The following is a 13091-nucleotide window of genomic DNA, read 5'->3' as shown; positions in this document are numbered from 1 at the left end:
ATCCTTATCATTTATAGCCCTCCAGGTTCCCTTGGAGAGTTCATCAATGAGCTTGACGTCTTGATAAGTTCCTTTCCTGAGGATGGCTCACCTCTCACAGTTCTGGGTGACTTTAACCTCCCCACGTCTACCTTTGACTCATTCCTCTCTGCCTCCTTCTTTCCACTCCTCTCCTCTTTTGACCTCACCCTCTCACCTTCCCCCCCTACTCACAAGGCAGGCAATACGCTTGACCTCATCTTTACTAGATGCTGTTCTTCCACTAATCTCATTGCAACTCCCCTCCAAGTCTCCGACCACTACCTTGTATCCTTTTCCCTCTCGCTCTCATCCAACACTTCTCACTCTGCCCCTACTCGGATGGTATTGCGCCGTCCCAACCTTCGCTCTCTCTCTCCCGCTACTCTCTCCTCTTCCATCCTATCATCTCTTCCCTCTACCCAAACCTTCTCCAACCTATCCCCTGATTCTGCCTCCTCAACCCTCCTCTCCTCCCTTTATGCATCCTTTGATTCTCTATGTCCCCTATCCTCCAGGCCGGCTCGGGCCTCCCCTCCTGCTCTGTGGCTCGACGACTCATTGCGAGCTCACAGAACAGGGCTCCGGGCAGCCGAGCGGAAATGGAGGAAAACTCGCCTCCCTGCGGACCTGGCATCCTTTCACTCCCTCCTCTCTACATTTTCCTCTTCTGTCTCTGCTGCTAAAGCCACTTTCTACCACTCTAAATTCCAAGCATCTGCCTCTAACCCTAGGAAGCTCTTTGCCACCTTCTCCTCCCTCCTGAATCCTCCTCCCCCCCCCCCTCCCTCTCTGCGGATGACTTCGTCAACCATTTTGAAAAGAAGGTCGACGACATCCGATCCTCGTTTGCTAAGTCAAACGACACCGCTGGTCCTGCTCACACTGCCCTACCCTGTGCTTTGACCTCTTTCTCCCCTCTCTCTCCAGATGAAATCTCGTGTCTTGTGACGGCCGGCCGCCCAACAACCTGCCCGCTTGACCCTATCCCCTCCTCTCTTCTCCAGACCATTTCCGGAGACCTTCTCCCTTACCTCACCTCGCTCATCAACTCATCCTTGACCGCTGGCTACGTTCCTTCCGTCTTCAAGAGAGCGAGAGTTGCACCCCTTCTGAAAAAACCTACACTCGATCCCTCCGATGTCAACAACTACAGACCAGTATCCCTTCTTTCTTTTCTCTCCAAAGCTCTTGAACGTGCCGTCCTTGGCCAGCTCTCCTGCTATCTCTCTCAGAATGACCTTCTTGATCCAAATCAGTCAGGTTTCAAGACTGGTCATTCAACTGAGACTGCTCTTCTCTGTGTCACGGAGGCTCTCCACACTGCTAAAGCTAACTCTCTCTCCTCTGCTCTCATCCTCCTAGACCTATCTGCTGCCTTTGATACTGTGAACCGTCAGATCCTCCTCTCCACCCTCTCCGAGTTGGGCATCTCCCACTCTTGGATTGCGTCCTACCTGACAGGTCGCTCCTACCAGGTGGCGTGGCGAGAATCTGTCTCCGCACCACGTGCTCTCACCACTGGTGTCCCCCAGGGCTCTGTTCTAGGCCCTCTCCTATTCTCGCTATACACCAAGTCACTTGGCTCTGTCATATCCTCACATGGTCTCTCCTATCATTGCTATGCAGACGACACACAATTAATCTTCTCCTTTCCCCTTCTGATAACCAGGTGGCGAATCGCATCTCTGCATGTCTGGCAGACATATCAGTGTGGATGACGGATCACCACCTCAAGCTGAACCTCGGCAAGACGGAGCTGCTCTTCCTCCCGGGGAAGGACTGCCCGTTCCATGATCTCGCCATCACGGTTGACAACTCCCTTGTGTCCTCCTCCCAGAGTGCTAAGAACCTTGACGTGACCCTGGACAACACCCTGTCGTTCTCCACTAACATCAAGGCGGTGACCCGATCCTGTAGGTTCATGCTCTACAACATTCGCAGAGTACGACCGTGCCTCACACAGGAAGCGGCGCAGGTCCTAATCCAGGCACTTGTCATCTCCCATCTGGATTACTGCAACTCGCTGTTGGCTGGGCTCCCTGCCTGTGCCATTAAACCCCTACAACTCATCCAGAACGCCGCAGCCCGTCTGGTGTTCAACCATCCCAAGTTCTCTCACGTCACCCCGCTCCTCCGCTCTCTCCACTGGCTTCCAGTTGAAGCTCGCATCCGCTACAAGACCATGGTGCTTGCCTACGGAGCTGTGAGGGGAACGGCACCTCCGTACCTTCAGGCTCTGATCAGGCCCTACACCCAAACAAGGGCACTCCGTTCATCCACCTCTGGCCTGCTCGCCTCCCTACCTCTGAGGAAGCACAGTTCCCGCTCAGCCCAGTCAAAACTGTTCGCTGCTCTGGCACCCCAATGGTGGAACAAGCTCCCTCACGACGCCAGGACAGCGGAGTCAATCACCACCTTCCGGAGACACCTGAAACCCCACCTCTTTAAGGAATACCTAGGATAGGATAAAGTAATCCTTCTAACCCCCCCCCCCTTAAAAGATTTAGATGCACTATTGTAAAGTGGTTGTTCCACTGAATATCATAAGGTGAATGCACCAATTTGTAAGTCGCTCTGGATAAGAGCGTCTGCTAAATGACTTAAATGTAAATGTAATGTAAATGCTTGCAAACTATGATGGACTACAAAGGGAAACCCACCTGCGAGCTGCCCTGTGAAGCAAGCCTACCAGACGAGCTAAATGCCTTTTATGCTCCCTTCAAGGCAAGCAACAATGAAGCATGCATGAGAGCACCAGCTGTTCCAGACGACTGTGTGATCACGCTCTCCATAGCAGATGTGAGCAAGACCTTTAAACAGGTCAACATTCACAAGGCCCCGGGGGCAGACGGATTACCAGGGTGTGTACTCAGTTCATGCGCGAACTGGCAAGTGTCTTCACTGACATTTTCAACCTCTCCCTAACCGAGTCTGTAATACCCACATGTTTAAAGCAGCCCACCATAGTCCCTGTGTCCAAGAATACAAAGGTAACCTGCCTAAATGACTACCTCCCCGTAGAACTCACGTCGGTAGCCATGAAGTGCTTTGAAAGGCTGGTCATGGCTCACATGAACAACATCATCCCGGAAATCCAATTCGCATACCGCTCAAACAGATCCACAGATGACGCAGTCTCAATCGCGTTCCACGCTGCCCTTTCCCACCTGGACAAAACAAACACTTATGTGAAAATGCTGTTAATTGACTACAGCTCAGTGTTCTGGTCTGTAGTGTGGTGCTGAGAGAATGCCAAGAGTTAGCAAATCTGTCATTAAGGCAAAGGGTAGCTACTTTGAAGAATCTCAAATATAAAAAATAATACGATTTGTTTAACACTTTTTTGGTTACTACATGATTCCATATGTGTTATTTCATAGTTGTGATGTCTTCACTATTATTCTACAATGTAGAAAATAGTATAAATGAAGAAAAACCCTTGAATGAGTAGGTGTTCTAAAACTTTTGACTGGTACTGTATAGCTCTTTATCGCTGTCTCTCTGTCTCTATCTCTCTCCCTCTCTGTCTCTATCTCTCTGTTTATCTCTCTGTCTCTATCTCTCTCCCTCTCTCTAGCTCTATCTCTCTCACTATCTCTCTCTGTCTCACTATCTCTTTCGCTGGTGGTGTGAGATAGATGGATAGATGGACGGACGGGCGGCCGGACAGACGGACGGACGGACGGACACATAGCACTCTCTCTTTCTCTGGTCGTGAGATAGATAGCACCCTCTCTCTCTCTATCTCACTCTTTCGCTGGTGGTGAGATGGATAGATAGATAGCACGCTCTAGTGGCTCAATGGTAGAGAGACGTATTGAGGTTGTGTAACTGTACTTTACAATGTTGGGCCCTTCCTTTGGCCATGGAAAAACCCTGTGGGCCCTGGACAAAAGTTGTGTACTATATAGGGAATATAATGCCAATGGGCCCTGATCAGTAGTAGTGCACTATATAGGGAATAGAATACAATTTAGGATACACATTCAGATAGTTAACAAAAGGAAGAGCCCGTCCACGCCCTTAGTACATTGAACAAACTCTCTCTCCTGCCAGATAACATGTGTACAACATTTGACGTTGTATAAGAGAACCTAGCGCTGCACGGCCACACACACACAATGGGATTTTGTGTGAGAGGTCATGCCTGCCATAAACAGGTGTGTGTGTGTGTGTGTGTGTGTGTGTGTGTGTGTGTAATAAGGTGTAACCCTTATTTAAGGTAGCTCTGGGCCAGGACGTTAGGTCTACAACGCGTGTAGTTGAGAGCCTCTTATTTCTTGTTACAAAACCCTCGCTATAAAAGGAAATTATTCAATCCCATTTTACGGCCAGCCAGAGGTGAGTACATGTGTTTCGGTCATAAACAGACAAGCCATGGTTAAATTCCAAATGGCACCACATTCCCTACATGGGCCCTGATCATAAATATAAACCCCAAGGCATTTTTAACATAAATACTTTTAGTAAATTTAACTCAAAGTAAATTAAAAGTAATTATTACATTAAAAAAAAAAGTTGTGGTACTGACTTAAAACTAAATGAGAAATCACATAAACTAAAACTAATTTCATTTTATGATAACAAATTAACTATTTTACCCAGCATTCTCTACTGTAGGTAGATTTGGGGGGGGAATTGTTTTTTTTAATTTCTGTGTTATGGCATGTACATTGAATGATTTATTGATTAATCTAATGCCACACAAAGATAAATAACGTATTTTTTTCTTCTAAACTAATCCAATCAGTTGTTGTTGTTCCAGTTTAAAAATGGTAGTCCCCTCACACCGTTCCTAACGCTGGCAGTCATTCTGAATGCAGTTTGTGGTTGATTAAAAATGTAAACTCTCGGATATCCTAACTCTGGCTGGATTCCAAGAGGAATTACATATCACTTTGCAAGCCACTTTGACTTGCAGGTAGGGTTGCAAAATTCTGGTAAATTTCAACAACAACAAAAAATCTTCTTAAAATCCAGGTTGGAAGGTAAATGGAAATCCTTCAACCAGGATTTTTTTTGAAAGATCTGGGAAAGTTACTGGAATTTTGCAACCCTACTTGCATTCCTGATGTGGCCTGTAAAACCATGAGTTTCAGGCCACTGTATTAGGGTAAAGCTTAAAAATAACAACCAATTGGATGGAAATCTTCTGTCGCAAACAAATTTAGTCAATGGGAAAATGTTATTGGAGGCGTGGCTTAGTGGGGGTGTTGTTCAAAATGTTCAAACTTATACAAAACAGCTTATCACTTTTGAGTAATGACTACAATATCACTTTTAGTAACTGTACTCAGATATATTAAGTAAAACAGGTTTCCTCAACAACAACAAAAAATTGCATTGACAGCAGATTGGGGTTTACACTGTGTAGGGACGCCATTTGGGACGTATATATATATCCTTGCCGCTGATCAAGCCGCTGTCCTTCTGTTATGTAGCGGTTTCCTCTTATCAAACTCTGGCCGCACGGCAGGGCTGTAAAACTACAAAACGTGCTGAAGACACCAACACCACATACATATCTCTCCAGATAGGTTAGACAACGCACGGTACAGAGTCCACCGCAAGGAGGATTACATTGGTTGACAGAGAGTAACGTTAGTAGTTTAGCGTCAACTTTCCGTTACAAGCGCAGGGGTAAGTGACACTAAATATGTAGCTTATTTTTGATTGAACAATTATTGGTGACTGAAAATGTTTTTGTTTTTTTGAACGATAATTAATGAATGTGAATAGATGTTACAGTTGTTTAACTTTCAGATGGGAACGGTAGAGAGCAATAGGCAATGTTTACATTATATCACTTTACTGTTGCAGAAAGAAACCAGCCAAATGCACCCGTCATAATTATTCCCACAGGCTACCTCGCTGTCTCATTTCAAACAGACATGTCCTCTATAATTATTCCCACAGGCTACCTCGCTGTCTGATTTCTGACAGACATATCCCTGTTATTTCTCTAATAGGAGAGCACCGTCAGAATGTCGGAGCAGTTAAACAGCCAGAACCCGGAGATGGAGGACACCGGAACTAACGGGACTCCTAAATATGAGTCTATTGGTACCGCCAAGTCCCTTCAAGGTTCAACCGTTAGTTTCCATAACATCCACTATAAAGTGACGCAGAGGAGCGGCTGTCTGTGTATGAAGAGGAAGACCACCACCAAAGACATTCTCGTAGATCTGAAGTAAGTCGACTCGATGCTGTTGTTGAGATTTAATCAGGCATATACATATATATATATATAATATACAGTACCAGTCAAAGGTTTGGACACACCTACTCATTCAAGGAATTTTCTATATTTTTAATATTTTCTCCATTGTGGAATAATAGTTAAGACATCAAAACTATGAAATAACACATATGGAATCATGTAGTAACCCAAAAAGTGTTAAACAAATATATATTTTTAAATATATTTGAGATTCTTCTAAGTAGCCACCCTTTGCCTTGATGACAGATTTGCTAACTCTTGGCATTCTCTCAATCAGCTTCATGAGGAATGCTTTTCCAATAGTCTTGAAAGAGTTCCCACATATGCTGAGCATTTGTTGGCTGCTTTTCCTTCACTCTGAGGTCCAACTCATCCCAAACCATCTCAATTGGGTTGAGGTCGGGTGATTGTGGAGGTCAGGTCATCTGATGCATCCCTCCATCACTCTCCTTGGTCAAATAGCCATTACACAGCCTGGAGATGTGTTGGGTCATTGTCCTGTTGAAAAACAAATGATAGTCCCACTAAGCGCAAACCAGATGGGATGGCGTATCGCTGCAGAATGCTGTGGTAGCCATGCTGGTTAAGTGTGCCTTGAATTCTAAATAAATCACAGACAGTGTCACTAGCAAAGCAACCCCCACACCATCATACCTGTCGTTTCTCTTTGCTTATATGAGCTGTTCTAGCTATAATATGGACTTGGTCTTTTACCAAATAGGGCTATCTTCTGTGTACCACCCCGACCATATCAATTTACTATAGTCTGTGGTCTTTACAGAGGTACCATATCAGTCTGAGAGAATGCTTTCTTATCCTATTATAATGATCCTATTATAATGATCCTATTATAATGGGGAGACTAGAATTCTATGGTTGAATTCTAAATGAACTGGAAGTGGCTTATAGAATTCTATGGTTGAATTCTAAATGAACTGGAAGTGGCTCTAGATAAGAGCGTCTGTTAAATGACACAACCTGTGTGTTGTGCTACTGTGTGTGTGAAGCGAATTCACCTGGGGAGGAAGGGGGACGTACATGATAACATAAAAGACCACTCAGATCAAACACATGACTCTAAACTTTACCTTTTGTATCAGAGGAAGGAAGCAGGTTCAGGAGACCAGCAGGAGGAGACACACACACACACAGACACACACACACACACACACACACACACACACACACACACACACACACACACACTACCCTAAATAATATTAAACCCAGATATTTCCTAAATAATACCTATTGAATCAGAGGAAGGAAAGGGACTGGTTCTGAGGCTCAGCAGGAGAACACACACACACACACACACACACACACACACACGCTGGGGTCATGGGCCAGTGCTATCCTGAAATCCCCTGCTTTCATAAGTCCATTATCTTATATAAGAAATTACTTTCAACATGTAACAACAAACAATCTCCCATGTTGATCCATTGGGAGTCACGTCGAGAGTGGAAGCTGGGAGGAGGCGTGTCTCCCAGTGGGTCACCATGGGAGCTGGGAGTAGGCGTGTCTCCCAGTGGATCACCGTGGGAGCTGGGAGTAGGCGTGTCTCCCAGTGGGTCACCGTGGGAGCTGGGAGTAGGCGTGTCTCCCAGTGGGTCACCATGGGAGCTGGGAGTAGGCGTGTCTCCCAGTGGGTCACCATGGGAGCTGGGAGTAGGCGTGTCTCCCAGTGGGTCACCATGGGAGCTGGGAGGAGGCGTGTCTCCCAGTGGGTCACCATGGGAGCTGGGTGGAGGCGTGTCTCCCAGTGGGTCACCATGGGAGCTGGGAGTAGGCGTGTCTCCCAGTGGGTCACCATGGGAGCTGGGAGTAGGCGTGTCTCCCAGTGGGTCACCATGGGAGCTGGGAGTAGGCGTGTCTCCCAGTGGATCACCATGGGAGCTGGGAGTAGGCGTGTCTCCCAGTGGGTCACCATGGGAGCTGGGAGTAGGCGTGTCTCCCAGTGGGTCACCATGGGAGACTGGAGAGGGGGAGCTGGGAGGAGGCGTGTCTCCCAGTGGGTCACCATGGGAGACTGGAGAGGGGGAGCTGGGAGGAGGCGTGTCTCCCAGTGGGTCACCATGGGAGACTGGGAGAGGGGGAGCTGGGAGGAGGCGTGTCTCTCAGTGGGTCACGGCGATGGGGAGCTGGGAGTAGGCGTGTCTCCCAGTGGATCACCATGGGAGCTGGGAGTAAGCGTGTCTCCCAGTGGGTCACCATGGGAGCTGGGAGTAGGCGTGTCTCCCAGTGGGTCACCATGGGAGCTGGGAGTAGGCGTGTCTCCCAGTGGATCACCATGGGAGCTGGGAGTAGGCGTGTCTCCCAGTGGGTCACCATGGGAGCTGGGAGTAGGCGTGTCTCCCAGTGGGTCACCATGGGAGCTGGGAGTAGGCGTGTCTCCCAGTGGGTCACCATGGGAGCTGGGAGTAGGCGTGTCTCCCAGTGGGTCACCGGGGGAGCTGGGAGGAGGCGTGTCTCCCAGTGGGTCACCATGGGAGCTGGGAGTAGGCGTGTCTCCCAGTGGGTCACCATGGGAGACTGGAGAGGGGGAGCTGGGAGGAGGCGTGTCTCCCAGTGGGTCACCATGGGAGACTGGAGAGGGGGAGCTGAGAGGAGGCGTGTCTCTCAGTGGGTCACCATGGGAGACTGGAGAGGGGGAGCTGGGAGGAGGCGTGTCTCCCAGTGGATCACCATGGGAGCTGGGAGTAGGCGTGTCTCCCAGTGGGTCACCATGGGAGCTGGGAGTAGGCGTGTCTCCCAGTGGGTCACCATGGGAGACTGTAGAGGGGGAGCTGAGAGGAGGCGTGTCTCCCAGTGGGTCACCATGGGAGACTGGAGAGGGGGAGCTGGGAGGAGGCGTGTCTCCCAGTGGGTCACCATGGGAGCTGGCGTAGGCGTGTCTCCCAGTGGGTCACCATGGGAGACTGGAGAGGGGGAGCTGGGAGGAGGCGTGTCTCCCAGTGGGTCACCATGGGAGCTGGCGTAGGCGTGTCTCCCAGTGGGTCACCGATGGGGGAGCTGGGAGTAGGCGTGTCTCCCAGTGGATCACCATGGGAGCTGGGAGGGGGGCTGGGAGGAGGCGTGTCTCCCAGTGGGTCACCATGGGAGCTGGGAGTAGGCGTGTCTCCCAGTGGGTCACCATGGGAGCTGGGAGTAGGCGTGTCTCCCAGTGGATCACCATGGGAGCTGGGAGTAGGCGTGTCTCCCAGTGGATCACCATGGGAGCTGGGAGTAGGCGTGTCTCCCAGTGGGTCACCATGGGAGCTGGGAGTAGGCGTGTCTCCCAGTGGGTCACCATGGGAGCTGGGAGTAGGCGTGTCTCCCAGTGGGTCACCGGGGGAGCTGGGAGGAGGCGTGTCTCCCAGTGGGTCACCATGGGAGCTGGGAGTAGGCGTGTCTCCCAGTGGGTCACCATGGGAGACTGGAGAGGGGGAGCTGGGAGGAGGCGTGTCTCCCAGTGGGTCACCATGGGAGACTGGGAGAGGCGGCCCCGGGGCAGCTGGGAGCGGGAGGAGGCGTGTCTCTCAGTGGGTCACCAGGGGCTGGGAGAGGCGTGGCCCCAGGGGCACCGGGGGAGCTGGGAGGAGGCGTGTCTCCCAGTGGGTCACCATGGGAGCTGGGAGGAGGCGTGTCTCCCAGTGGGTCACCATGGGAGACTGGAGAGGGGGAGCTGGGAGTAGGCGTGTCTCTCAGTGTGTCACCATGGGAGACTGGAGAGGGGGAGCTGGGAGGAGGCGTGTCTCTCAGTGGGTCACCATGGGAGACTGGAGAGGGGGAGCTGGGAGTAGGCGTGTCTCCCAGTGGATCACCTAGGATGTTACTATTACTGTACTAAAACTTTAGATAAAACTATACTAAATACATTCACATCACCAAATACTTGATTAAACACACTGTTTTGCAATGAAGGTCATCAGCACTCTGTAGGGTAGCACCATGGTGTAGCCGGAGGACAGCTAGTTTCCGTCCTCCTCTGGGTACATTGTCTTCAATACAAAACCTGGGAGGCTCATGGTTCTCACCCTCTTCCATAGACTGACACAGTGATTATGACGACTTCCGAAGGAAGTCCTCCAATCTATTAGAGCTCTTGCAGCAGGAACTGACATGTTGTCCACCCAATCAAAGCATCAGAGAATGAATCTAGTACTGAAAGCATAAGCTACAGCTCGCTAGCACTGCAGTGCATCAAATGTGATGAGCAGTTGACTCAAAGAGAAAGACAATAGTTTAACAGTTTTGAATATTTTTTTTTCTCCAAAATTAAGGAGAAGCAAGAGAGAGAGAGAGAGTGGGAGAGCTAGCTATATTTCATAGTAAAACATTTTTTTTCACTTGCTTAGCTAGTGTCAAATGAAGCTAGCTAGTTTAGCTTACTCAAACACCCGGCTCAAACAAAGAAGGATGCTCTGTTAGCTAGCTGGATATGGCTATCTGACACAGGAACTCTTCCAAGTCAAGGTAAGCTTTTAGTTTTATAAATGTATTGCCACCGGGGCCCGCCAGCGTATCTGATAAACTGCTTGCTGCTGACTGTAACCTGTACTGCATAATTGTAGCGGGTTTACTAACACGTTCATTTTAGTGGCTATGTTGACTATGACGTGACAATGATGTAGGCTGTGTTTAGCGATTACTGGTTATGATATGAAGGTTTGCCTTAGAAATGTTTTTATCGCCTGGTCACAGACAGCTGAAGTCCACAAGGGAAGGAAAAAAGTTGAGAGGAGGAGAGCGTGTGGAAAGATACGAGAAGAAATTAAACAGTGCCTTCAAAAAGTATTCAGACCCCTTGAATTTTCCATATTTTGTTAGGTTACAGGCTTATTCTACATTTTTTTTAAATAATTCCCCCCCCCCTCATCAATCTACACACAATACCCCATAATGACAAAGCAAAAACAGGTTCTAGAAATATCACATTTACGTAAGTATTCCGACCGTTTACTCAGTACTTTGTTGAAGCACCTTTGGCAGCGATTACAGCCTCGAGTCTTGGGTATGACGCTACAAGCTTGGAAAACATGTATTTGGGGAGTTTCTCCCATTCTTCTCTGCAGAGCCTCTCAAGCTCTTTCAGGATGGATGGGGAGCGTTGCTACACAGCTATTTCCAGGTCTCTTCAGAGATTGATCGGGTTCATGTCTGGGCTCTGGCTGGGCCACTCAAGGACATTCAGAGATTTGTCCCGAATCCACTCTTGCGTTGTCTTGGCTGTGTGCTTAGGGTCGTTGTCCTGTTGGAAGGTGAACCTTGACCCCATTCTGAGGTCCTGACTAGTCTACCAGTCCCCGCAGCATGATTCTGCCACCACCATGCTTCACTGTAGGGATGGTGCAAGGTTTCCACCAGATGTGATGCTTGGTATTCAGGCCAAAGAGTTCAATCTTGGTTTCATCAGACCAGAGAATCTTGTTTCTCATGGTCTGAGAGTCTTTAGGCGCCTTTTGCAAAAGTCCAAGCGGGCTGTGATGTGCCATCTTTTCTTGAGGAGTGGCTTCCGTCAACCACTCTACCGTAAAGGCCTGATTGATGGAGTGCTACAGAGATGGTTGTCCTTCTGGAAGGTTTTCTCATCTCCACAGCGGAACTCTGGAGCTCTGTTCAGAGTGACCATCGGGTTCTTGGTCACCTCCCTGATCAAGGCCCTTCTACCCCGATTGCTCAGTTTGGCCGGGTGGCCAGCTGTACGAATAATCTGAGTGATTCCAAACTTGTTTCATTTAAGAATGATGGAGGCCACTGTGTTTTTGGGGACCTTGAGTGCTGGAGAAATGTTTTGGTACCCTTCCCCAGATCTGTGCCTTCGACACAATCCTGTCTCAGAGCTCTAAGGACAATTCCTTCGACCTCATGGCTTGGTTTTAACTCTGACATTCACTGTCAACTGTTGGACCTTTCCAAATTATGTCCAAGCAATTGAATTTCTCACAGGTGGATTCCATTTTAGAAACTGTAGGTGTTGTGCTGTCGGTGTTGACCCATCACCTGAGTGATCAGGTGTGTGTGTGTGTGTGTGTGTGTGTGTGTGTGTGTGTGTGTGTGTGTGTGTGGTGTGTGTGTGTGTGTAAGAGCGAGCAGTCTGTGTGTTTACAGTAGGCATTACATAGTCATATAACCAGCCGCTTTTTTTTTTAGCTGCTGTGTGTAATTATTAACTATAGTGTGTGTGTGTGTGTGAGAGGTGAACATCACCTGATATACACTCCCTACCTACAGCAGAAATCCCTGATCTACCTCATTATATACTCCCTACCTACAGCAACACCTGATATACCCCATTATGTACTCCCTACCTACAGCAACACCTGATATACCCCATTATGTACTCCCTACCTACAGCAACACCTGATATACCCCATTATACACTCCCTACCTACAACAACACCTGATATACCCCATTATACACTCCCTACCTACAACAACACCTGATATACCTCATTATATACTCCCTACCTACAACATCACCTGATATACCCCATTATATACTCCCTACCTACAGCAACATCACCTGATATACCTCATTATATACTCCCTACCTACAACAACACCTGATATACCCCATTATACACTCCCTACCTACAACATCACCTGATATACCTCATTATACACTCCCTACCTACTGCAACATCACCTGATATACCTCATTATACACTCCCTACCTACAGCAACATTACCTGATATACCCCATTATACACTCCCTACCTACAGCGGCAATACCTGATCTACCTCATTATATACTCCCTACTACAACAACACCTGATATACCTCCTTATACACTCCCTACCTACTGCAACATCACCTGATATACCTCATTATATACTCCCTACCTACAACATCACCTGATATACCC

At 48.5% G+C, this 13091-nt stretch overlaps 1 protein-coding gene across 1 annotated transcript in view; it reads left to right on the top strand.

Moving 5' to 3' along the window:
- The first annotated feature begins 5429 nt into the window (after positions 1–5429).
- The window catches only part of LOC106578162 (broad substrate specificity ATP-binding cassette transporter ABCG2), a 40478-nt gene continuing 32816 nt past the window's right edge, over positions 5430–13091 (top strand). The window contains exons 1-2 of the mRNA XM_045711411.2: positions 5430–5661; positions 5991–6211. Coding sequence (XP_045567367.1) covers positions 6006–6211 — 206 coding nt within the window. The 5' untranslated portion in view covers positions 5430–5661; positions 5991–6005. The remainder of the gene's footprint in view (positions 5662–5990; positions 6212–13091) is intronic.

Source organism: Salmo salar, chromosome 18 (genome assembly GCF_965601325.2).
Source record: "Salmo salar chromosome 18, fSalSal1, whole genome shotgun sequence".
NCBI lineage: Eukaryota > Metazoa > Chordata > Actinopteri > Salmoniformes > Salmonidae > Salmo > Salmo salar.
The sequence above is the reverse complement of the archived record's forward strand: the minus strand, read 5'-3'. Positions and strand labels throughout refer to the sequence as shown.